A 25,004-nucleotide genomic window follows, 5' to 3' on the forward strand; every position below is an offset into this window, starting at 1 on the left:
ATCAGCCCCTGTGTTGCTATGAACAACTCTGCCTATCACAGCACACTTACCAGTTGAAGATTTCACAGGCGGGTCGATGGGTATTTACCTAAAGTTTGCTATTGATGCATTTGTCTACACTCCTCTATGTCTACAAGTGGGCCTATCGGGAAGGTTCCCTTGGAAATGGGTGTTTAGTTATGGTTTCAATGCTGTCACCTGTTTCATAACTTAAACCCCATAATTATGGACCATATCTACACCGCTGTAATAATTTAATCGTATGAACTCTTACAGTACTTACAAAACATATTTAACATCAATGTAATGTTGCAGGAGGAGGCCTATGATTACATTTGACTGTCTATCTTGTATAAACACAAGGTTGGGGTGTGGGAAGTTAGGCGATCCTGCTTTATGGCTTCAGTTACCACAGGAACCAGAATCTCCATCACCTGTGCAGATGCCTCAAAATCTCTATCACCTGTGCAGATGCCTCAAAATCTCTATCACCTGTGCAGATGCCTCAAAATCTCCATCACCTGTGCAGAATAGATGCCTCAAAATCTCTATCACCTGTGCAGATGCCTCTGGTATATACTTTACAGTATATTATATATGTTCATATGTATTTGCTTTTTCCCATAATACTGTATATATTGTTATGCATGTCATTTATGCAAACTTTATTAAAAAAAGATTTACATCCGTCCTCTCCAAGATCTCTTTAAGCAGGTGACAGAATAATCCGACAGCACTAAAGCGAACGTCTGGGGCCTTGAAGTCTTTGGATACCTAGACCCTGAGTGCACTCTAGCACAGACACTGCCTCGATATGCAGCCAGCTTATTTTCCACACTTCTGAGTAACAGGTGAATATCTGCAAAGAGAAAGACAATGACATGTAATGTTGCATTATACAAGATATGGATTACAATCTCAGCCATGGCTTATGACTAGGATAGGTTTTACTCTCACTATTGCCACAGTTGCTATTTTGTTTCCCATGCATTCAGGAATGCCACTTACTCTGATGTTTGCTGTAAACAGCCAACTTAGGGGGTCATTCAGACCCGATCGCACGCTGCAGTTTCTCTGACGTCCTAAGTGGATGCTGGGGACTCCGTCAGGACCATGGGGAATAGCGGCTCCGCAGGAGACAGGGCACAAAAGTAAAAGCTTTAGGATCAGGTGGTGTGCACTGGCTCCTCCCCCTATGACCCTCCTCCAAGCCTCAGTTAGGTTTTTGTGCCCGGCCGAGAAGGGTGCAATCTAGGTGGCTCTCCTAAAGAGCTGCTTAGAGTAAAAGTTTTATTAGGTTTTTTATTTTCAGTGAGTCCTGCTGGCAACAGGCTCACTGCAACGAGGGACTTAGGGGAGAAGAAGTGAACTCACCTGCGTGCAGGATGGATTGGCTTCTTAGGCTACTGGACACTAGCTCCAGAGGGACGATCACAGGTACAGCCTGGATGGGTCACCGGAGCCGCGCCGCCGACCCCCTTGCAGATGCTGAAGAGAGAAGAGGTCCAGAAATCGGCGGCTGAAGACTTCTCAGTCTTCATGAGGTAGCGCACAGCACTGCAGCTGTGCGCCATTGCTCTCAGCACACTTCACACCAACGGTCACTGAGGGTGCAGGGCGCTGGGGGGGGGCGCCCTGGGCAGCAATGAAAGTACCTATACTGGCTAAAAATACATCACATATAGCCTCTGGGGCTATATGGATGTATTTAACCCCTGCCAGGTTGTCAGAAAAACGGGAGAAGAAGCCCGCCGAAAAGGGGGCGGGGCCTATTCTCCTCAGCACACAGCGCCATTTTCCCTCACAGAACTGCTGGTGGGAAGGCTCCCAGGCTCTCCCCTGCACTGCACTACAGAAACAGGGTTAAAACAGAGAGGGGGGGCACTTATTTGGCGATATGATTATATATTAAGATGCTATAAGGGAAAACACTTATATAAAGGTTGTCCCTGTATAATTATAGCGTTTTGGTGTGTGCTGGCAAACTCTCCCTCTGTCTCCCCAAAGGGCTAGTGGGGTCCTGTCCTCTATCAGAGCATTCCCTGTGTGTGTGCTGTGTGTCGGTACGTGTGTGTCGACATGTATGAGGACGATGTTGGTGAGGAGGCGGAGCAATTGCCTGTAATGGTGATGTCACTCTCTAGGGAGTCGACACCGGAATGGATGGCTTATTTAAGGAATTACGTGATAATGTCAACACGCTGCAAGGTCGGTTGACGACATGAGACGGCCGGCAAACAAATTAGTACCCGTCCAGGCGTCTCAAACACCGTCAGGGGCTTTAAAACGCCCATTTACCTCAGTCGGTCGACACAGACACAGACACTGACTCCAGTGTCGACGGTGAAGAAACAAACGTATTTTCCTTTAGGGCCACACGTTACATGTTAAGGGCAATGAAGGAGGTGTTACATATTTCTGATACTACAAGTACCACAAAAAAGGGTATTATGTGGGGTGTGAAAAAACAACCTGTGGTTTTTCCTGAATCAGATAAATTAAATGAAGTGTGTGATGATGCGTGGGTTTCCCCCGATAGAAAATTATTGGCGGTATACCCTTTCCCGCCAGAAGTTATGGCGCGTTGGGAAACACCCCTTAGGGTGGATAAGGCGCTCACACGCTTATCAAAACAAGTGGCGTTACCGTCTCCAGATACGGCCGCCCTCAAGGAGCCAACTGATAGGAGGCTGGAAAATATCCTAAAAAGTATATACACACATACTGGTGTTATACTGCGACCAGCGATCGCCTCAGCCTGGATGGGCAGCGCTGGGGTGGCTTGGTCGGATTCCCTGACTGAAAATATTGATACCCTTGACAGGGACAGTATTTTATTGACTATAGATCATTTAAAGGATGCATTTCTATATATGCGAGATGCACAGAGGGATATTTGCACTCTGGCATCAAGAGTAAGTGCGATGTCCATATCTGCCAGAAGATGTTTATGGACACGACAGTTGTAGTTGTCAGGTGATGCAGATTCCAAACGGCACATGGAAGTATTGCCGTATAAAGGGGAGGAGTTATTTGGGGTCGGTCCATCGGACCTGGTGGCCACGGCAACAGCTGGAAAATCCACCTTTTTTACCCCAAGTCACATCTCAGCAGAAAAAGACATCGTCTTTTCAGCCTCAGTCCTTTCGTCCCCATAAGGGCAAGCGGGCAAAAGGCCAGTCATATCTGCCCAGGGATAGAGGAAAGGGAAGAAGACTGCAGCAGGCAGCCCATTCCCAGGAACAGAAGCCCTCCACCGCTTCTGCCAAGTCCTCAGCATGACGCTGGGGCTGTACAAACAGGTGCGGTGGGGGGTCCTCTCAAGAGTTTCAGCACGCAGTGGGCTCACTCGCAAGTGGACCCCTGGATCCTACAAGTAGTATCCCAGGGGTACAGATTGGAAATTCGAGACGTCTCCCCCTCGCAGGTTCCTGAAGTTTGCTTTACCAACGTCTCCCTCCGACAGGGAGGCAGTATTGGAAACATTTCACAAGCTGTATTCCCAGCAGGTGATAATCAAAGTACCCCTCCTACAACAAGGAAAGGGGTATTATTCCACACTATATTGTGGTACTGAAGCCAGACGGCTCGGTGAGACCTATTCTAAATCTGAAATATTTGAACACTTACATACAAAGGTTCAAATCAAGATGGAGTCACTCAGAGCAGTGATAGCGAACCAGGAAGAAGGGGACTATATGGTGTCCCTGGACATCAGGGATGCTTACCTCCATGTCCCAATTTGCCCTTCTCACCAAGGGTACCTCAGGTTCGTGGTACAGAACTGTCACTATCAGTTTCAGACGCTGCCGTTTGGATTGTCCACGGCACCCCGGGTCTTTACCAAGGTAATGGCCGAAATGATGATTCTTCTTCAAAGAAAATGGACGATCGCCTGATAAGGGCAAGGTCCAGAGAACAGTTGGAGGTCGGAGTAGCACTATCTCAAGTAGTTCTACGACAGCACGGGTGGATTCTAAATATTCCAAAATCGCAGCTGTTTCCGACGACACGTCTGCTGTTCCTAGGGATGATTCTGGACACAGTCCAGAAAAGGGTGTTTCTCCCGGAGAAGAAAGCCAGGGAGTTATCCGAGCTAGTCAGGAACCTCCTAAAACCAGGAAAAGTGTCAGTGCATCATTGCACAAGGGTCCTGGGAAAAATGGTGGCTTCTTACGAAGCGATTCCATTCGGCAGATTTCACGCAAGAACTTTTCAGTGGGATCTGCTGGAAAAATGGTCCGGATCGCATCTTCAGATGCATCAGCGGATAACCCTGTCTCCAAGGACAAGGGTGTTTCTTCTGCGGTGGCTGCAGAGTGCTCATCTACTAAAGGGCCGCAGATTTGGCATTCAGGACTGGGTCCTGGTAACCACGGATGCCAGCCTGAGAGGCTGGGGAGCAGTCACACAGGGAAAAAATTTCCAGGGAGTGTGATCAAGTCTGGAGACTTCTCTCCACATAAATATACTGGAGCTAAGGACAATTTACAATGCTCTAAGCTTAGCAAGACCTCTGCTTCAAGGTCAGCCGGTATTGATCCAGTGGGACAACATCACGGCAGTCGCCCACGTAAACAGACAGGGCGGCACAAGAAGCAGGAGGGCAATGGCAGAAACTGCAAGGATTCTTCGCTGGGCGGAAAATCATGTGATAGCACTGTCAGCAGTGTTCATTCCGGGAGTGGACAACTGGGAAGCAAACTTCCTCAGCAGGCACGACCTCCACCCGGGAGAGTGGGGACTTCATCGGGAAGTCTTCCACATGATTGTGAACCGTTGGGAAAGACCAAAGGTGGACATGATGGCGTCCCGCCTGAACAAAAAACTGGACAGGTATTGCGCCAGGTCAAGAGACCCTCAGGCAATAGCTGTGGACGTTTCTGGTAACACCGTGGGTGTACCAGTCGGTGTATGTGTTCCCTCCTCTGCTTCTCATACTCAAGGTACTGAGAATTATAAGATGTAGAGGAGTAAGAACTATACTCGTGGCTCCGGATTGGCCAAGAAGGACTTGGTACCCGGAACTTCAAGAAATGCTCACAGAGGACTCATGGCCTCTGCCGCTAAGAAGGGACTTGCTTCAGCAAGTACCATGTCTGTTTCCAAGACTTACCGCGGCTGCGTTTGACGGCATGGCGGTGGAACGCCGGATCCTAAGGGAAAAAGGCATTCCGGAAGAGGTCATTCCTACCCTGGTCAAAGCCAGGAAGGAGGTGACCGCACAACATTATCACCACATGTGGCGAAAATATGTTGCGTGGTGTGAGGCCAGGAAGGCCCCACGAAGAAATTTCAACTCGGTCGATTCCTGCATTTCCTGAAAACAGGAGTGTCTATGGGCCTCAAATTGGGGTCCATTAAGGTTCAAATTTCGGCCCTGTCAATTTTCTTCCAGAAAGAATTGGCTTCAGTTCCTGAAGTCCAGAAGTTTGTCAAGGGAGTACTGCATATACAACCCCCTTTTGTGCCTCCAGTGGCACTGTGGGATCTCAACGTAGTTCTGGGATTCCTCAAATCACATTGGTTTAAACCGCTCAAATCTGTGGATTTGAAATATCTCACATGAAAAGTGACCATGCTGTTGGCCCTGGCCTCGGCCAGGCGAGTGTCAGAATTGGCGGCTTTGTCTCACAAAGCCCATATCTGATTGTCCATTCGGACGGGGCAGAGTTGCGGACTTGTCCCCAGTTTCTCCCTAAGGTGGTGTCAGCGTTTCACCTGCACCAGTTTATTGTGGTACCTGCGGCTACTAGGGACTTGGAGGACTCCAAGTTGCTAGATTTTGTCAGGACCCTGAAAATATAGGTTTCCAGGACGGCTGGAGTCAGGAAAACTGACTTGCTGTTATCCTGTAGGCACCCAAAAATCTGGGTGCTCTTGCTTCTAAGCAGACGATTGCTAGTTGGATGTGTAGTACAATTCAGCTTGCACATTCTGTGGCAGCACTGCCACAGCCAAAATATGTAAATGCCCATTCCACAAGGAAGGTGGGCTCATCTTGGGCGGCTGCCCGAGGGGTCTCGGCTTTACAACTTTGCCGAGCTGCTACTTGGTCAGGGGCACACCCTGGCTGAGGAGGACCTGGAGTTCTCTCATTCGGTGCTGCAGAGTCATCCGCACTCTCCCGCCCGTTTGGGAGCTTTGGTATAATCCCCATGGTCCTGACGGAGTTCCCAGCATCCACTTAGGACGTCAGAGAAAATAAGAATTTACTTACCGATAATTCTATTTCTCGTAGTCCGTAGTGGATGCTGGGCGCCCATCCCAAGTGCGGATTGTCTGCAATACTTGTACATAGTTATTGTTACAAAAATCGGGTTATTATTGTTGTGAGCCATCTTTTCAGAGGCTCCGCTGTTATCATGCTGTTAACTGGGTTCAGATCACAAGTTGTACAGTGTGATTGGTGTGGCTGGTATGAGTCTTACCCGGGATTCAAAATCCTTCCTTATTGTGTACGCTCGTCCGGGCACAGTATCCTAACTGAGGCTTGGAGGAGGGTCATAGGGGGAGGAGCCAGTGCACACCACCTGATCCTAAAGCTTTTACTTTTGTGCCCTGTCTCCTGCGGAGCCGCTATTCCCCATGGTCCTGACGGAGTCCCCAGCATCCACTACGGACTACGAGAAATAGAATTATCGGTAAGTAAATTCTTATTTTTTTGCAGCCGTGCGATCGGGTCTGAACAGCGCATGCGTGGGGGCCGCAATGCGCAGGCGCTTGCTGTCGCCGGTCAGCGATGAAAACAACGAAGAAATGTTGTTTCTTGCGAATGCAAGAAGAATTGACAGGAAGAGGCCATCCGGGGTGTCAACTCACCGTTTTCGAGGAGTGGCGAGGAAAACGCAGGCGTGCCCGGCCCTTTCCAGGGGAGGGATCCTGACGTCAGCTCCAGCAAAGATCTTCGCAGCGGGTAAGTCCTGAGCTGTGCAGAGACTGCGCAAACTCTTTGCAGCCCTGCACAGCAAATCCCCCCCCCCCTCCCCCCTGTGGGTGGCGATTACCTGGTTGCGGCAGTGTAAAAGATAGCCTGCACGCAACCAGGTCTGAATTAGGCCCTTAGTCATATAAGGTTTATGGTTTGCACATGTGCTTTGATTAGGAATGGGAAGGTTAAAACTTGGAGTAAATTCAGAGTTAGGATTTAGATTAATATCAGTGCTACTGTATGTAAGAATTGTAATTTACTGTAGATGAAATTCCAGTTCATTACTGTTTTACTCTATTTCTCATACGTCCTAGAGGATGCTGCGGTCCACTTCAAGACCATGGGGTATAGACGGTTCCGCAGGAGCCATGGGCACTCTTAAGACTTTTCAATGGGTGTGAACTGGCTCCTCCCTCTATGCCTCTCCTCCAGACATCAGTTTTAGAATTGTGCCCAGACAGACTGGATGCATTCCAGGGGAGCTCTACTGAGTTTCTCTGAAAAGACTTAGGTTTTTTTATTTTCAGGGAGAACTGCTGGCAACAGTCTCCCTGCTTCGTGGGACTGAGGGGGCAGAAGTAGGAACCAACTTCCTGAAGAGTTTCATGGCTCTGCTTCTGGCTGACAGGACGCCATTAGCTCCTGAAGGGAACTGAATGCTAGCCGTGCCTAGATGCTCACTCCCACAGCACGCTGTCACCCCCCTCACAGAGCCAGAAGTCAGAAGACAGGTGAGTGTAAGAAGATAGATCTTCAATCAAGTAAAGTGATGGCTGAGGTACCGCGCGGCTGGCGGGAGCGCAGCGCAACATTGCTGCCCACACACACACAGGCACTGCAGGGCGCGGGGGCGCCCTGGGCAGCAAAATACCTATATAAACTGGCTAAAAGGGGGCATAAGATGCCCAGGCACAGCCCTACCCCCACCAGTATAAATATTATGTAAACTCTCTGAGGTAAAAACGTGCCATTGCGGGGGCGGAGCTTCTTCCTCGGGCAGCCAGCACACTGCTCAGCGCCATTTTCTCTCTCTCCTCAGGCTGCAGACACATCACTGGTCCTCCTCCACTTCTGACTACAAGTATCAGGGTGCAAAACGGGGGGGGGGGGGGAGGGGCACAAGCGAATTTGGTGCTTTACAAGTGTGTTTACTGTGTAAAACAGCGCTGCATGTCAGTGGGCATTTTGTGTTCACAGGCATTAGATACTGGCACTGGGGTTGTGAACTGGCTGCTCCTAAACTATGTCCCTCTGACAGATTTTACTGTGGGTCTGTCCCCTATAAGTCCCAGTGTGTCTGTGTGGGTATTGTACACGAGTGTGACATGTCTGAGGCAGGGAGTTCTTCCCCGGAGGAAACCATTTTAGGGACACATAGTTGTAATGTGGTGGCGCTGCCGACACACCAAGAGCCTGCATGGGTGAAAGAAATACGTGATAGTATGCATCATATCAATAGGAGATTAGATAAGTCTGAATCTCATGCAGAATGCTGGAGAAAATCTGTGGAAGATGTGATTTTTCAGGGTTCTGTTCTTCCATCCGCAGGCGACCCCTCTGGGTCACATAAGAGACTGTTTGCAAATATTGTGAATACTGATACCGACACGGACACTGATTCCTGTGTCGACGATAGTGACTCCAGGGAAATAGATCATAAATTGGCAAAAAGTATACAATATATGATTGTGGCTATAAGGGAAGTTCTGGAAGTCACGGAAGCCACTCCTGTACCTCAGGAAAAGGCCTATTTCTATAAAGAAAATAAATCTAAGGTCACTTTCCCTCCTTCCCACGAGCTGAATACTCTTTGAAGGGGTGTGGGTAAATACGGAAAAGAAATTTCGTATTCCCAAGAGGATTCAGATAGCTTATCCTTTCCCTGTAGAGGACAGAAAAAAATGAGAGTCACCCCCTGTGTTAGACAGTGCACCGTCCAGGTTGACAAAGAAGGTAATTCTCCCTGCACCTGGCACGGCTTCACTAAAGGAGCCAGCAGACCGCAAAATGGAGACACCATTGAAATCCATTTATGTTGCCAATGGTACGCTGCTCAGGCCCACAATTGCTTGCGCGTGGGTGAGTCACGCTATTGAAAAATGGTCAGAAAGCCTGTCATCGGAAATCGACACTATTGATAAAGATGAGATACTCCTTAAATTAGGGAATATCAAAGATGCTGCCGCATACATGCTAGAGGCGATGAAAGATATTGGACTCTTGAGTTCACAAGCCGCTACCATGGCAGTTTCGGCTCGTCGGGCGTTGTGGATTCGCCAGTGGAACGCGGATGCAGATTCCAAATGGAATATGGAGGCTCTCCCATATAAAGGAGAGGCCTTATTTGGTGATGGACTGGATGCGTTAGTCTCGGCGGCTACCGCAGGTAAGTCGACTGTTTTGCCTTATGCTCCTGCACTGGCAAAAAAGACATATCACTCTCAAATGCAGTCCTTTCGGCCCAATAAATACAAAAAGGCAAAAGGTTCCCCCTTCTTTGAAGGTAGGGGAAGGGGAAAGAAGCCCACAGCGGCTTTGGGATCCCAGGAGCAGAAGTCAACCCCTACTGCCAAATCTACAGCATGACGCTGGGGCAGTGGGCCGCTCGGGTGGGGGCACATCTGAAACTGTTCAGCCAAGGTTGGATTTAGTCTGGTCTGGACCCCTGGGTTTTGCAGATAGTGTCCCAGGGGTACAAGCTGGAGTTTCAATACGTTCCCCCATGCCGATTTTTCAAATCGACCTTGCCAGCTTCTCTTCCAGAACGAGAGGCAGTAACAGCGGCAATTCAAAGATTATGTCAGGATCAGGTCATAGTCCTGGTACCTTTGTCACAACAAGAGGAGGGGTTTTATTCAAGCCTCTTTGTAGTTCCGAAGCCGGACGGCTCGGTCAGACCGATCCTAAACCTAAAAGATCTGAATCTTTACTTGAAACGGATCAAGTTCAAGATGGAATCGCTCAGGGCAGTGATTTCTAGTCTGGAGGAGGGGGATTACATGGTGTTAGTAGACATAAAGGATGCTTACCTGCATGTTCCCATTTATCCTCTTCACCAGGCTTATCTGAGATTCGCGGTTCAGGATTGCCATTACCAGTTCCAGACGTTGCCTTTTGGTCTCTCCACGGCTTCGAGGGTATTCACCAAGGTGATGGCAGAGATGATGGTCTTCCTTCGTAAAAAAGGAGTCAATATAATTCCTTATCTGGATGATCTGCTGATAAAGGCGAGATCCAGGGAGCAGTTGCTACAGAACATCACACTCTCCCTGTCCATACTCCAACTACACGGTTGGATCATAAATTTTCCAAAGTCACAGTTGGAACCGACGACAAGATTGTCTTTTCTCGGGATGATTCTGGACACAGAAGTTCAGAGAGTTTTTCTTTCGGTGTAAAAGGCTCTTTAAATCCAAAAAATGGTAAAACAGATATTGAAACCATCAATGGTGTCGATCCATCAGTGCATTCGGTTGTTGGGGAAAATGGTGGCGGCTTACGAGGCCATACAGTTTGGCAGGTTCCATGCCAGAGTATTCCAGTGGGACCTGTTGGACAAGTGGTTGGGATTCCACCTACACATGCACCGGAAGATAGTCCTGTGGTCAAAAGCAAGGATTTCGCTCCTGTGGTGGCTACACAGTTCGCACCTACTAGAGGGACGCAGGTTCGGGATTCAGGACTGGGTCCTGGTAACCGCGGATGCAAGTCTCCGAGGCTGGGGAGCTGTCACTCAGGGGGAAAGCTTCCAAGGAAAATGGTCAAGTCAGGAAGCCTGCCTCCACATAAAACGTGCTGGAATTGAGAGTCATTTACAACAGCCTTCAACAAGCGGTACATCTTCTTCAAGATCATCCCGTGCAGATCCAGTCGGACAATGTAACAGCAGTCGCGTACATAAACAGGCAGGGCGGAATTAAAAGCAGAGCGGCAATGGCAGAGGTGAGGAAGATCCTCCTCTGGGCAGAAAGACATGTAAAGGTTCTGTTGGCAATTTTCATTCCGGGAGTAGACAACTGGGAAGCAGACTTCCTCAGCAGACACGTTCTCCATCCAGGAGAGTGGGGCCTCCACCAAGAAGTCTTCGCAGAGGTGACAAGTTTTTGGGGAGTTCCTCAAGTAGACATGATGGCATCTCGTCTCAACAAGAAGCTTCAGAAATATTGTTGCAGGTCGAGAGACCCTCAAGCAATAGCAGTGGATGCGCTAGTAACCCAGTGGGTATTCCGGTCAGTGTATGTCTTCCCTCCACTTCCGCTGATCCCAAAAGTTCTCAGGCTCATAAGAAGAAAAAGAGTTTGAGCAATCTTCATTGCCCTAGACTGGCCATGGAGGGCTTGGTACCCAGATCTTCAGGAGTTGCTCATAAAAGATCCTCGGCCTCTTCCTCTTCACGAGGACCTGCTGTAGCAGGGGCTGTGCGTGTATCAAGACTTACCGCGGCTACGTTTGACGGCATGGCTGTTGAGCGCCGGATCCTAATCCAAAAGGGTATTCCCAAGTAAATCATTCCCACACTTTATCAAACCAGGAAAGGAGTAACGTCGAAACATTACCACCGTATTTGGATCAAATATGTGTCTTGGTGTGAATCCAAGAAGGCTCCTACGGAAGAGTTTCAGTTGGGACGTTTTCTCCATTTTCTCCAGGCTGGTGTGGAGGCGGGCCTTCGATTGGGGTCAATCAAGGTCCAGATTTCGGCCTTGTCAATTTTATTCCAAAAACAATTGGCCACTCTTCCAGAGGTTCAGACCTTCGTGAAAGGGGTTCTGCACATCCAGCCTCCATTTGTGCCTCCAGTGGCACCATGGGACCTTAATGTGGTGTTGCAGTTCCTGCAATCAGATTGGTTTGAGCCTCTACAAGAGATAGAGTTGAAGTTTCTCACTTGGAAAGTGGTGATGCTTTTGGCATTGGCATCCGCACGGCGGGTGTCTGGATTGGGGGCCTTGTCTTACAAGAGCCCTTACCTGATCTTCCATGAAGATAGGGCAGAGTTGAGCACTCGACCACATTTTCTTCCAAAGGTGGTTTCTTCTTTCCACATAAACCAACCTATTGTGGTGCCAGTAGTTACTGACACGTTCACTGAGTCAAAGTCTCTAGATGTGGTTAGGGCTTTGAAGATTTATGTCACCAGAACAGCTAGGATACAGAAAACAGAGGCTTTGTTTGTCCTGTATGCTTCCAACAAAACTGGGTGTCCTGCTTCCAAGCAGACTATTGCGCGCTGGATCAGAGGTATGATTCAGCATGCACATTCTACGGCTGGATTGCCGTTACCTACATCAGTGAAGGCCCATTCTACTAGGAAGGTGGGCTCATCCTGGGCGGCTGCCCGGGGGGTCTCGGCATTACAACTTTGCTGAGCAGCTACTTGGTCAGGGTCAAACACATTTGCTTAGTTCTACAAGTTTGACACCTTGGCCGATGAAGACCTCAAGTTCGGTCAATCGGTGCTGCAGGATCATCCGCACTCTCCCGCCCATACTGGAGCTTTGGTATAAACCCCATGGTTTTGAAGTGGACCCCAGCATCCTCTAGGACGTATGAGAAAATAGGATTTTGATACCTACCGGTAAATCATTTTCTCCAAGTCCATAGAGGATGCTGGGCGCCCGTCCCAGTGCGTACTTTACCTGCAGTTTGGTTTATTGGAATTACACATGTTGTGTTATATCAGTTTCAGCATGTTGCTGTACTTGGTTCATGCCTGTTGGTGTGTGTTATGTTGAATGCCATGTTGTGCGGCATGGTTGAGTTGTGAGCTGGTATGTATCTCACCATTAGTATTAAAGTAAATCCTTTCCTCAAAATGTCCGTCTTCCTGGGCACAGTTCCTATAACTGAGGTCTGTAGGAGGGGCATAGAGGGAGGAGCCAGTTCATACCCATTGAAAAGTCTTAAGAGTGCCCATGGCTCCTGCGTAACTGTCTATACCCCATGGTCTTGAAGTGGACCCCAGCATCCTCTACAGACTAGGAGAAAAGGATTTACCGGTAGGTATCAAAATCCTATTTTTTATTTGACCCCGGTGACTGTAGGAATACCTTGGTCAGATGAGCCTAGCATCCATAAAGCCATGGGCTTCTTGTCTTCCTAGTACACCATTAAAGTAAACCACAATGTATTATATTATTTTAAGGACCAAATGCAAGATTTCTGAAGAGGGGTTTCCAAATGTTTGATTTTAGAACGATTGTCTCCAGCACATGAAGGATACATAATTAGCAAGTAACAAGCTATAGCTTGACCCAAACAAACTGCAGTTTATATAATACAGTACTTCAGATGGGGCGTGGCCTGGAGCAGCATGGCATAGGGAGCATTTGCCAGCTATCCTGTAATCTCTTCTGTTCATCTGGATACTCCTTCACCTGCCTAAATAATTTGTTGGGGTATCTCCTCCTGTCACCTCTGCTACCCTGCAGTGGGCTCTTTAAGCAGTGTTTCCTTGTGTAAACTCACAAGTTCTGTGTCTGGGTCTCCCTCCTTACTGTAGCCTGGTTTTTACGCCTCCGTCCTTAGCTACTGTGGATGTACAGAGGAGTACAACTTACCTGCTAGTCTCCAACTGTAGCCTCTGGTGCCCTGGGTCTGTTGCCGGCTATTCACCCACACTCTAACTTCTGTCCACCCCCAGTGGCACCGAGAAGGGGGGCGGTGGAGAGGGTACTAATTACTAGTGATGAGCGGATTCGGTTTTACTCGGTTTTACTCGGTTCTCAAAACCGAATCTTCGAATCCGCTCATCACTACTAATTACCTGTGCCCAGGTCTAATGGAGGGGCCTAGGTCCCCCATTACCTGGCAGTAGCAGCTGCAGTGTGACCAGGGATGTGCTTCAAATAAATTTTTTTCTGTATTATTTTCTAAGGGGGCATGACTGCACCTCCTGTGATTAGACCACGCCCCCTGAAAAGTACCTGGGCCCAGCCAGCCTCTCCACTGCCATGTCCACCCACTTGAGAAGTGCAGGCTGTAGATGACCACCATTTTGGAATTCTTCTCGGTGTCTGCGTCTCTGCGTTCCATTGTGGTTCTGTGCTCCTGCAGCTGGGGACTCCCTCCTTGATGTGCTCTTCAGTTCTGGCACTAGTCCTGCTCGCCGGTTGCTTCTTGATGGGACTTCCTTGCTGGCTTCCTTTTCCCAAGGGTGGCACACGGTGAGAGCAGCCATTTTGATACCGTGCATGACGTGGTGTTATCCAGCTTCATGTAACCTATGCTAGTGAGCTCTGGTGCTGTGTTAGCCACCGCCGTCTTGCTGCTGAGCTGCTTCACGGCTGGTGCTCTCCCTGTTTTCATAGCGTCAGTGTGGTACTCTGGCTGTACTGCTCCATTGTCTCCTGCTTCAACAGTTCTCTTGGCCGTCTGGCCTCCCCTCCAGGTGGTCTTTTTGCTCATCTGCTCCTGTGTTGTCCTCTGCTCCAGCTGTGACCCTCTGCCGACCTCAGTTTCCCGAGGACATCTTCAAGTGTTTGCAGCCATTCTCATTATCCTGCTATTATACAGTATATCCTGGAGATTCCAAATACTACATCTGTTCCAACTTCCTGGTGCTTACATATCTGTCTGTGACTGTATAATCTAGATGTGCGGCGGGCACTTTTCGGGTTTTGTGCTTTGGTTTTGGATCTGGATAACCGCTCGTGTTTTGGATCTGAATTGGATTTGCCAAAACCACCCTTTCGTGTTTTGGTTTTGGATCTGGATCTGGATGATTTAAAAAAAAAAAAAACAAAACACACAGCTAAAATCACAGAATTTTGGAGTAATTTTGATCCTACAGTATTATTAACTCCAATAACATTAATTTTCACTCATTTCCAGTCTATTCTGAACACCTCACACCTCACAATATTGTTTTTAGGCCAAAAGGTTGCACGGAGGTCGCTGGATGACTAAGCTAAACGACCCAAGTGGGCGGCACAAACACCTGGCCCATCTAGGAGTGGCACTAGGCCCCTAACAGCACATAGTGCAAAGAAGAAAAAAAGAGGTTCAGTGAGGTCGCTGGATGACTAAGCTAAGTGACCCAAGTGGGCGGCACAAACACCTGGCCCATCTAGCAGTGGCACTGCAGTGTCAGACAGGATGGCACTTTTAAAAACTAGGCCCCAAACAGCACATGATGCAAAGCAGAAAATGAGGTGCAATGAGGTAGCTGGATGACTAAGCTAAGCGACCCAAGTGTGCGGCACAAACACCTGGCCCATCTAGGAGTGGCACTGCAGTGTCAGACAGGATGGCACCAGTGGCAAACGCAGGATTTCTAGTGGGGGGTTTCCTAATGCAATCTGCAAATATTCCACTCTGCGGAATATGTAATACAGTATAAATGATCTATAGTATCGGCTGAATCAAATATATTTCAATAAAATAAATAAGATAAGTGGTCAGGAAAAGGTTAAACATACTATAATAAATAAATGCACAAACATTATAGAACCAGTACTGCACTTTCTAAACACACATTCTCCAACCTCATGGTAAGGCACCTGTCTCTTCTTACTGGCAGCTACTCTTTGGTCCAGTGCACTAAATGAGGGCTCAGAACCACACACACAGCAAACTTAATAGAAAAAACTGCTACCACTGGGCATGATGCGGCAGTGACTTTAGTAATTGTATTATATACCAATGGTATTGTTGTCATAATTTGGCACTTGCCAAGAGGAGGGGGTTTCTGGGCAACCGGAAACCCCCCCTGCGTTTGCCTATGGGCACTTTTAAAAACTATACCCCAAATAACACATAATGCAAAGAAGAAAATGAGGTGCAATGAGGTAGCTGGATGACTAAGCTAAGCGACCCAAGTAGGCGGCACAAACACCTGGCCCATCTAAGAGTGGCACTGCAGTGTAAGACAGGATGGCACTTTTAAAAACTAGGCCCCAAACAGCACATAATGCAAATAAGAAAAAGAGGTGCAATGAGGTAGCTGTATGACTAAGCTAAGCGAGCCATGTGGGCGGCACAAACACCTGGCCCATCTAGGAGTGGCAGTGCAGTGGCTGAATGTCGAAAGTGGCCCACAATTTTTCGGATACGCCCCTGTCATTTAAAAAAAAAAAATTCTGCACCACCAAATTAATTGTATGTGCAAAACATGGGACGTGCTGGAATTTGCCCAGGTGTAATGCACGCACAATATTGGTGGCGTTGTCCGATATCACAAATCCCCAAGAAAGTCTAAGGGGGTAATTCCGACCTGATTGCACGTTGCAATTTTTTGCTGCCGCGCGTTCGGGTCCGGAATGCACATGCGCTGCGGCCGCAATGCGCAGGTGCGTTGCTTGACTGGGAAGGCAGGCAGCGAATGTTCTACCGCAGTACCGCTGGACTTGTACGACAGCACCACTGGACTTATACGACAGCACCGCTGGACTTATGGCAGCACAGGACACCACCACTGGACTTATGGCAGCACAGGACACCACCATTGGACTGATGCAGCACAAGACAGCACCACTGGACTGGATTTATACAGCAGCACTGGACTTATGGCAGCAGAGGACACCACCACTGTGACTGGACTGATGCAGCACAAGACACCACCACTGGACTGATGCAGCACAACACAGCACCACTGGAATGACACAAAAGAGCAGGTCGCCACCCACAGACACTGAGGAGACACGTCCTCTCACTACACTTTCCAGGACTGTAGTGAAAATGGCGACGACGCGCGGCTCCTTATTTGGAATCCAAAACCTGCGAGAATCCTACAGTGGGATGATGACGTTTTGCCTCGATCTGCTTTCCGAGTCTGGCGTGAAAACCTGAGCCAGACTTGGATCCGGACTCAGTGGGTGAAGTTCGTGGGGGGGGGGGGGGACCGGTTCTCAGAGAACCGAACATGCTCATCTCTAGTATAATCCAAGCAAGTATGTATAGCTCCCTGCAGCAGATCCTTCAGTCTAGTAATGCCTCTGTCCAGAGGCTTCTCAACATGTTTGGAGACCTGCATGTTGACATACCTCCCAACATGACCCTCTCCAGGAGGGACAGAATGCTCTGCTTCTGGACTTTTTTTCTTTCTCTGTGATTGCCGGCACCTGTTTTAAACAGGATAACGGATAAGAAAGGTGTTTCAGCACAGGTGATGGCAATCATACATGAAGAGGGAAGTCCAGGAGCAGAGCATTGTGTCCCTCCTGGAGAGGGTCATGTTGGGAGGTATGTGTTGATATCCTTTTCTCCCTGCTCTATCCCTCAGAAGATTGGGTAAGAGGTGGAGGTGGCTGTGCTTCCAATTTCTAAATCAGCAGTTCTCACGTTTTCTACAAAATATCAGGTTTTGAATTAGAGATGAGCGGGTTCGGTTTCTCTGAATCCGAACCCGCCCGAACTTCATGTTTTTTTTCACGGGTCCGAGCGACTCGGATCTTCCCGCCTTGCTCGGTTAACCCGAGCGCGCCCGAACGTCATCATGACGCTGTCGGATTCTCGCGAGGCTCGGATTCTATCGCGAGACTCGGATTCTATATAAGGAGCCGCGCGTCGCCGCCATTTTCACACGTGCATTGAGATTGATAGGGAGAGGACGTGGCTGGCGTCCTCTCCATTTAGATTATAAGAGAGAGAGATTTACTGGAGTTTAGGACTAGGAGGAGTACTGTAGAAGTGTAGAGAGTGCAGAGAGTTTACTAGTGAGTGACCACCAGACAGTGCAGTTTATTTAATATATCCGTTCTCTGCCTGAAAAAAGCGATACACACAGTGACTCAGTCACATACCATATCTGTGTGCACTGCTCAGGCTCAGCCCAGTGTGCTGCATCATCTATATATATTATATATCTGTCTGACTGCTCAGCTCACACAGCTTATAATTGTGGGGGAGACTGGGGAGCACTGCAGTGCCAGTTATAGGTTATAGCAGGAGCCAGGAGTACATAATATTATATAGTGAGTGACCACCAGACAGTGCAGTTTATTTAATATATCCGTTCTCTGCCTGAAAAAAGCGATACACACAGTGACTCAGTCACATACCATATCTGTGTGCACTGCTCAGGCTCAGCCCAGTGTGCTGCATCATCTATATATATTATATATCTGTCTGACTGCTCAGCTCACACAGCTTATAATTGTGGGGGAGACTGGGGAGCACTGCAGTGCCAGTTATAGGTTATAGCAGGAGCCAGGAGTACATAATATTATATTAAAATTAAACAGTGCACACTTTTGCTGCAGGAGTGCCACTGCCAGTGTGACTGACCAGTGACCTGACCACACTGACCACCAGTATAGTTAGTAGTATACTTATATTGTGATTGCCTGAAAAAGTTAAACACTCGTCGTGTGACTTCACTTGTGTGTTTTTTTTTTTTTTATTCTATAAAAATAAAACTCATTCTGCTGACAGACAGTGTCCAGCAGGTCCGTCATTATATAATATATAATATATACCTGTCCGGCTGCAGTAGTGATATATATATATTTTTTATATCATTTATCATCCAGTCGCAGCAGACACAGTACGGTAGTTCACGGCTGTGGCTACCTCTGTGTCTGCACTCGGCAGGCAGTCCGTCCATAATTGTATACCACCTAACCGTGGTTTTTTTTTCTTCTTTATACATACATACTACTACGACATCTCTTTATCAACCAGTCTATATTAGCAGCAGACACAGTACAGTACGGTAGTTCACGGCTGTGGCTACCTCTGTGTCTGCACTCGGCAGGCAGTCCGTCCATAATTGTATACCACCTAACCGTGGTTTTTTTTTCTTTCTTCTTTATACATACATAGTTACATAGACATCTCTTTATCAACCAGTCTATATTAGCAGCAGACACAGTACAGTACGGTAGTTCACGGCTGTGGCTACCTCTGTGTCTGCACTCGGCAGGCAGTCCGTCCATAATTGTATACCACCTAACCGTGGTTTTTTTTTCTTTCTTCTTTATACATACATAGTTACATAGACATCTCTTTATCAACCAGTCTATATTAGCAGCAGACACAGTACAGTACGGTAGTTCACGGCTGTGGCTACCTCTGTGTCTGCACTCGGCTGGCAGTCCGTCCATAATTGTATACCACCTAACCGTGGTTTTTTTTTCTTTCTTCTTTATACATACATAGTTACATAGACATCTCTTTATCAACCAGTCTATATTAGCAGCAGACACAGTACAGTACGGTAGTTCACGGCTGTGGCTACCTCTGTGTCTGCACTCGGCAGGCAGTCCGTCCATAATTGTATACCACCTAACCGTGGTTTTTTTTTCTTTCTTCTTTATACATACATAGTTACATAGACATCTCTTTATCAACCAGTCTATATTAGCAGCAGACACAGTACAGTACGGTAGTTCACGGCTGTGGCTACCTCTGTGTCTGCACTCGGCAGGCAGTCCGTCCATAATTGTATACCACCTAACCGTGGTTTTTTTTTCTTTCTTCTTTATACATACATAGTTACATAGACATCTCTTTATCAACCAGTCTATATTAGCAGCAGACACAGTACAGTACGGTAGTTCACGGCTGTGGCTACCTCTGTGTCTGCACTCGGCAGGCAGTCCGTCCATAATTGTATACCACCTAACCGTGGTTTTTTTTTCTTTCTTCTTTATACATACATACTACTACGACATCTCTTTATCAACCAGTCTATATTATTAGCAGCAGACACAGTACAGTACGGTAGTTCACGGCTGTGGCTACCTCTGTGTCTGCACTCGGCAGGCAGTCCGTCCATAATTGTATACCACCTAACCGTGGTTTTTTTTTCTTTCTTCTTTATACATACATAGTTACATAGACATCTCTTTATCAACCAGTCTATATTAGCAGCAGACACAGTACAGTACGGTAGTTCACGGCTGTGGCTACCTCTGTGTCTGCACTCGGCAGGCAGTCCATAATTGTATACTAGTATCCATCTCCATTGTTTACCTGAGGTGCCTTTTAGTTGTGCCTATTAAAATATGGAGAACAAAAATGTTGAGGTTCCAAAATTAGGGAAAGATCAAGATCCACTTCCACCTCGTGCTGAAGCTGCTGCCACTAGTCATGGCCGAGACGATGAAATGCCAGCAACGTCGTCTGCCAAGGCCGATGCCCAATGTCATAGTACAGAGCATGTCAAATCCAAAACACCAAATATCAGTAAAAAAAGGACTCCAAAACCTAAAATAAAATTGTCGGAGGAGAAGCGTAAACTTGCCAATATGCCATTTACCACACGGAGTGGCAAGGAATGGCTGAGGCCCTGGCCTATGTTCATGGCTAGTGGTTCAGCTTCACATGAGGATGGAAGCACTCAGCCTCTCGCTAGAAAACTGAAAAGACTCAAGCTGGCAAAAGCAGCACAGCAAAGAACTGTGCATTCTTCGAAATCCCAAATCCACAAGGAGAGTCCAATTGTGTCGGTTGCGATGCCTGACCTTCCCAACACTGGACGTGAAGAGCATGCGCCTTCCACCATTTGCACGCCCCCTGCAAGTGCTGGAAGGAGCACCCGCAGTCCAGTTCCTGATAGTCAGATTGAAGATGTCAGTGTTGAAGTACACCAGGATGAGGAGGATATGGGTGTTGCTGGCGCTGGGGAGGAAATTGACCAGGAGGATTCTGATGGTGAGGTGGTTTGTTTAAGTCAGGCACCCGGGGAGACACCTGTTGTCCGTGGGAGGAATATGGCCGTTGACATGCCTGGTGAAAATACCAAAAAAATCAGCTCTTCGGTGTGGAGGTATTTCACCAGAAATGCGGACAACAGGTGTCAAGCCGTGTGTTCCCTTTGTCAAGCTGTAATAAGTAGGGGTAAGGACGTTAACCACCTCGGAACATCCTCCCTTATACGTCACCTGCAGCGCATTCATAATAAGTCAGTGACAAGTTCAAAAACTTTGGGTGACAGCGGAAGCAGTCCACTGACCAGTAAATCCCTTCCTCTTGTAACCAAGCTCACGCAAACCACCCCACCAACTCCCTCAGTGTCAATTTCCTCCTATATAATATATAATATATACCTGTCCGGCTGCAGTAGTGATATATATATATTTTTTATATCATTTATCATCCAGTCGCAGCAGACACAGTACGGTAGTTCACGGCTGTGGCTACCTCTGTGTCTGCACTCGGCAGGCAGTCCGTCCATAATTGTATACCACCTAACCGTGGTTTTTTTTTCTTCTTTATACATACATACTACTACGACATCTCTTTATCAACCAGTCTATATTAGCAGCAGACACAGTACAGTACGGTAGTTCACGGCTGTGGCTACCTCTGTGTCTGCACTCGGCAGGCAGTCCGTCCATAATTGTATACCACCTAACCGTGGTTTTTTTTTCTTTCTTCTTAATACATACATAGTTACATAGACATCTCTTTATCAACCAGTCTATATTAGCAGCAGACACAGTACAGTACGGTAGTTCACGGCTGTGGCTACCTCTGTGTCTGCACTCGGCAGGCAGTCCGTCCATAATTGTATACCACCTAACCGTGGTTTTTTTTTCTTTCTTCTTTATACATACATAGTTACATAGACATCTCTTTATCAACCAGTCTATATTAGCAGCAGACACAGTACAGTACGGTAGTTCACGGCTGTGGCTACCTCTGTGTCTGCACTCGGCAGGCAGTCCGTCCATAATTGTATACCACCTAACCGTGGTTTTTTTTTCTTTCTTCTTTATACATACATAGTTACATAGACATCTCTTTATCAACCAGTCTATATTAGCAGCAGACACAGTACAGTACGGTAGTTCACGGCTGTGGCTACCTCTGTGTCTGCACTCGGCAGGCAGTCCGTCCATAATTGTATACCACCTAACCGTGGTTTTTTTTTTCTTTCTTCTTTATACATACATAGTTACATAGACATCTCTTTATCAACCAGTCTATATTAGCAGCAGACACAGTACAGTACGGTAGTTCACGGCTGTGGCTACCTCTGTGTCTGCACTCGGCAGGCAGTCCGTCCATAATTGTATACCACCTAACCGTGGTTTTTTTTTCTTTCTTCTTTATACATACATAGTTACATAGACATCTCTTTATCAACCAGTCTATATTAGCAGCAGACACAGTACAGTACGGTAGTTCACGGCTGTGGCTACCTCTGTGTCTGCACTCGGCAGGCAGTCCATAATTGTATACTAGTATCCATCTCCATTGTTTACCTGAGGTGCCTTTTAGTTGTGCCTATTAAAATATGGAGAACAAAAATGTTGAGGTTCCAAAATTAGGGAAAGATCAAGATCCACTTCCACCTCGTGCTGAAGCTGCTGCCACTAGTCATGGCCGAGACGATGAAATGCCAGCAACGTCGTCTGCCAAGGCCGATGCCCAATGTCATAGTACAGAGCATGTCAAATCCAAAACACCAAATATCAGTAAAAAAAGGACTCCAAAACCTAAAATAAAATTGTCGGAGGAGAAGCGTAAACTTGCCAATATGCCATTTACCACACGGAGTGGCAAGGAACGGCTGAGGCCCTGGCCTATGTTCATGGCTAGTGGTTCAGCTTCACATGAGGATGGAAGCACTCAGCCTCTCGCTAGAAAAATGAAAAGACTCAAGCTGGCAAAAGCAGCACAGCAAAGAACTGTGCATTCTTCGAAATCCCAAATCCACAAGGAGAGTCCAATTGTGTCGGTTGCGATGCCTGACCTTCCCAACACTGGACGTGAAGAGCATGCGCCTTCCACCATTTGCACGCCCCCTGCAAGTGCTGGAAGGAGCACCCGCAGTCCAGTTCCTGATAGTCAGATTGAAGATGTCAGTGTTGAAGTACACCAGGATGAGGAGGATATGGGTGTTGCTGGCGCTGGGGAGGAAATTGACCAGGAGGATTCTGATGGTGAGGTGGTTTGTTTAAGTCAGGCACCCGGGGAGACACCTGTTGTCCGTGGGAGGAATATGGCCGTTGACATGCCTGGTGAAAATACCAAAAAAATCAGCTCTTCGGTGTGGAGGTATTTCACCAGAAATGCGGACAACAGGTGTCAAGCCGTGTGTTCCCTTTGTCAAGCTGTAATAAGTAGGGGTAAGGACGTTAACCACCTCGGAACATCCTCCCTTATACGTCACCTGCAGCGCATTCATAATAAGTCAGTGACAAGTTCAAAAACTTTGGGTGACAGCGGAAGCAGTCCACTGACCAGTAAATCCCTTCCTCTTGTAACCAAGCTCACGCAAACCACCCCACCAACTCCCTCAGTGTCAATTTCCTCCTTCCCCAGGAATGCCAATAGTCCAGCAGGCCATGTCACTGGCAATTCTGACGATTCCTCTCCTGCCTGGGATTCCTCCGATGCATCCTTGCGTGTAACGCCTACTGCTGCTGGCGCTGCTGTTGTTGCTGCTGGGAGTCGATGGTCATCCCAGAGGGGAAGTCGTAAGACCACTTTTACTACTTCCACCAAGCAATTGACTGTCCAACAGTCCTTTGCGAGGAAGATGAAATATCACAGCAGTCATCCTACTGCAAAGCGGATAACTGAGGCCTTGGCATCCTGGGTGGTGAGAAACGTGGTTCCGGTATCCATCATTACTGCAGAGCCAACTAGAGACTTGTTGGAGGTACTGTGTCCCCGGTACCAAATACCATCTAGGTTCCATTTCTCTAGGCAGGCGATACCGAAAATGTACACAGACCTCAGAAAAAGAGTCACCAGTGTCCTAAAAAATGCAGCTGTACCCAATGTCCACTTAACCACGGACATGTGGACAAGTGGAGCAGGGCAGGGTCAGGACTATATGACTGTGACAGCCCACTGGGTAGATGTATGGACTCCCGCCGCAAGAACAGCAGCGGCGGCACCAGTAGCAGCATCTCGCAAACGCCAACTCTTTCCTAGGCAGGCTACGCTTTGTATCACCGCTTTCCAGAATACGCACACAGCTGAAAACCTCTTACGGCAACTGAGGAAGATCATCGCGGAATGGCTTACCCCAATTGGACTCTCCTGTGGATTTGTGGCATCGGACAACGCCAGCAATATTGTGTGTGCATTAAATATGGGCAAATTCCAGCACGTCCCATGTTTTGCACATACCTTGAATTTGGTGGTGCAGAATTTTTTAAAAAACGACAGGGGCGTGCAAGAGATGCTGTCGGTGGCCAGAAGAATTGCGGGACACTTTCGGCGTACAGGCACCACGTACAGAAGACTGGAGCACCACCAAAAACTACTGAACCTGCCCTGCCATCATCTGAAGCAAGAAGTGGTAACGAGGTGGAATTCAACCCTCTATATGCTTCAGAGGTTGGAGGAGCAGCAAAAGGCCATTCAAGCCTATACAATTGAGCACGATATAGTAGGTGGAATGCACCTGTCTCAAGCGCAGTGGAGAATGATTTCAACGTTGTGCAAGGTTCTGATGCCCTTTGAACTTGCCACACGTGAAGTCAGTTCAGACACTGCCAGCCTGAGTCAGGTCATTCCCCTCATCAGGCTTTTGCAGAAGAAGCTGGAGACATTGAAGGAGGAGCTAACACGGAGCGATTCCGCTAGGCATGTGGGACTTGTGGATGGAGCCCTTAATTCGCTTAACAAGGATTCACGGGTGGTCAATCTGTTGAAATCAGAGCACTACATTTTGGCCACCGTGCTCGATCCTAGATTTAAAGCCTACCTTGGATCTCTCTTTCCGGCAGACACAAGTCTGCTGGGGTTGAAAGACCTGCTGGTGACAAAATTGTCAAGTCAAGCGGAACGCGACCTGTCAACATCTCCTCCTTCACATTCTCCCGCAACTGGGGGTGCGAGGAAAAGGCTCAGAATTCCGAGCCCACCCGCTGGCGGTGATGCAGGGCAGTCTGGAGCGACTGCTGATGCTGACATCTGGTCCGGACTGAAGGACCTGACAACGATTACGGACATGTCGTCTACTGTCACTGCATATGATTCTCTCAACATTGATAGAATGGTGGAGGATTATATGAGTGACCGCATCCAAGTAGGCACGTCACACAGTCCGTACTTATACTGGCAGGAAAAAGAGGCAATTTGGAGGCCCTTGCACAAACTGGCTTTATTCTACCTAAGTTGCCCTCCCACAAGTGTGTACTCCGAAAGAGTGTTTAGTGCCGCCGCT

The 25,004-nt window shown here is 47.8% G+C and overlaps 1 protein-coding gene across 1 annotated transcript in view; it reads right to left on the bottom strand.

Annotated features, from left to right (window-relative positions):
• Positions 1 to 648: 648 nt before the first annotated feature.
• Positions 649 to 25,004, bottom strand: part of CST7 (cystatin F) — a 66,404-nt gene continuing 42,048 nt past the window's right edge. Inside the window, exon 4 of the mRNA XM_063919793.1 lies at positions 649 to 859. Within this exon, the coding sequence (XP_063775863.1) occupies positions 737 to 859 (123 nt within the window). The 3' untranslated portion in view covers positions 649 to 736. The remainder of the gene's footprint in view (positions 860 to 25,004) is intronic.

Source organism: Pseudophryne corroboree, chromosome 4 (assembly GCF_028390025.1).
Source record: "Pseudophryne corroboree isolate aPseCor3 chromosome 4, aPseCor3.hap2, whole genome shotgun sequence".
In the NCBI taxonomy this organism is placed as follows: domain Eukaryota; kingdom Metazoa; phylum Chordata; class Amphibia; order Anura; family Myobatrachidae; genus Pseudophryne; species Pseudophryne corroboree.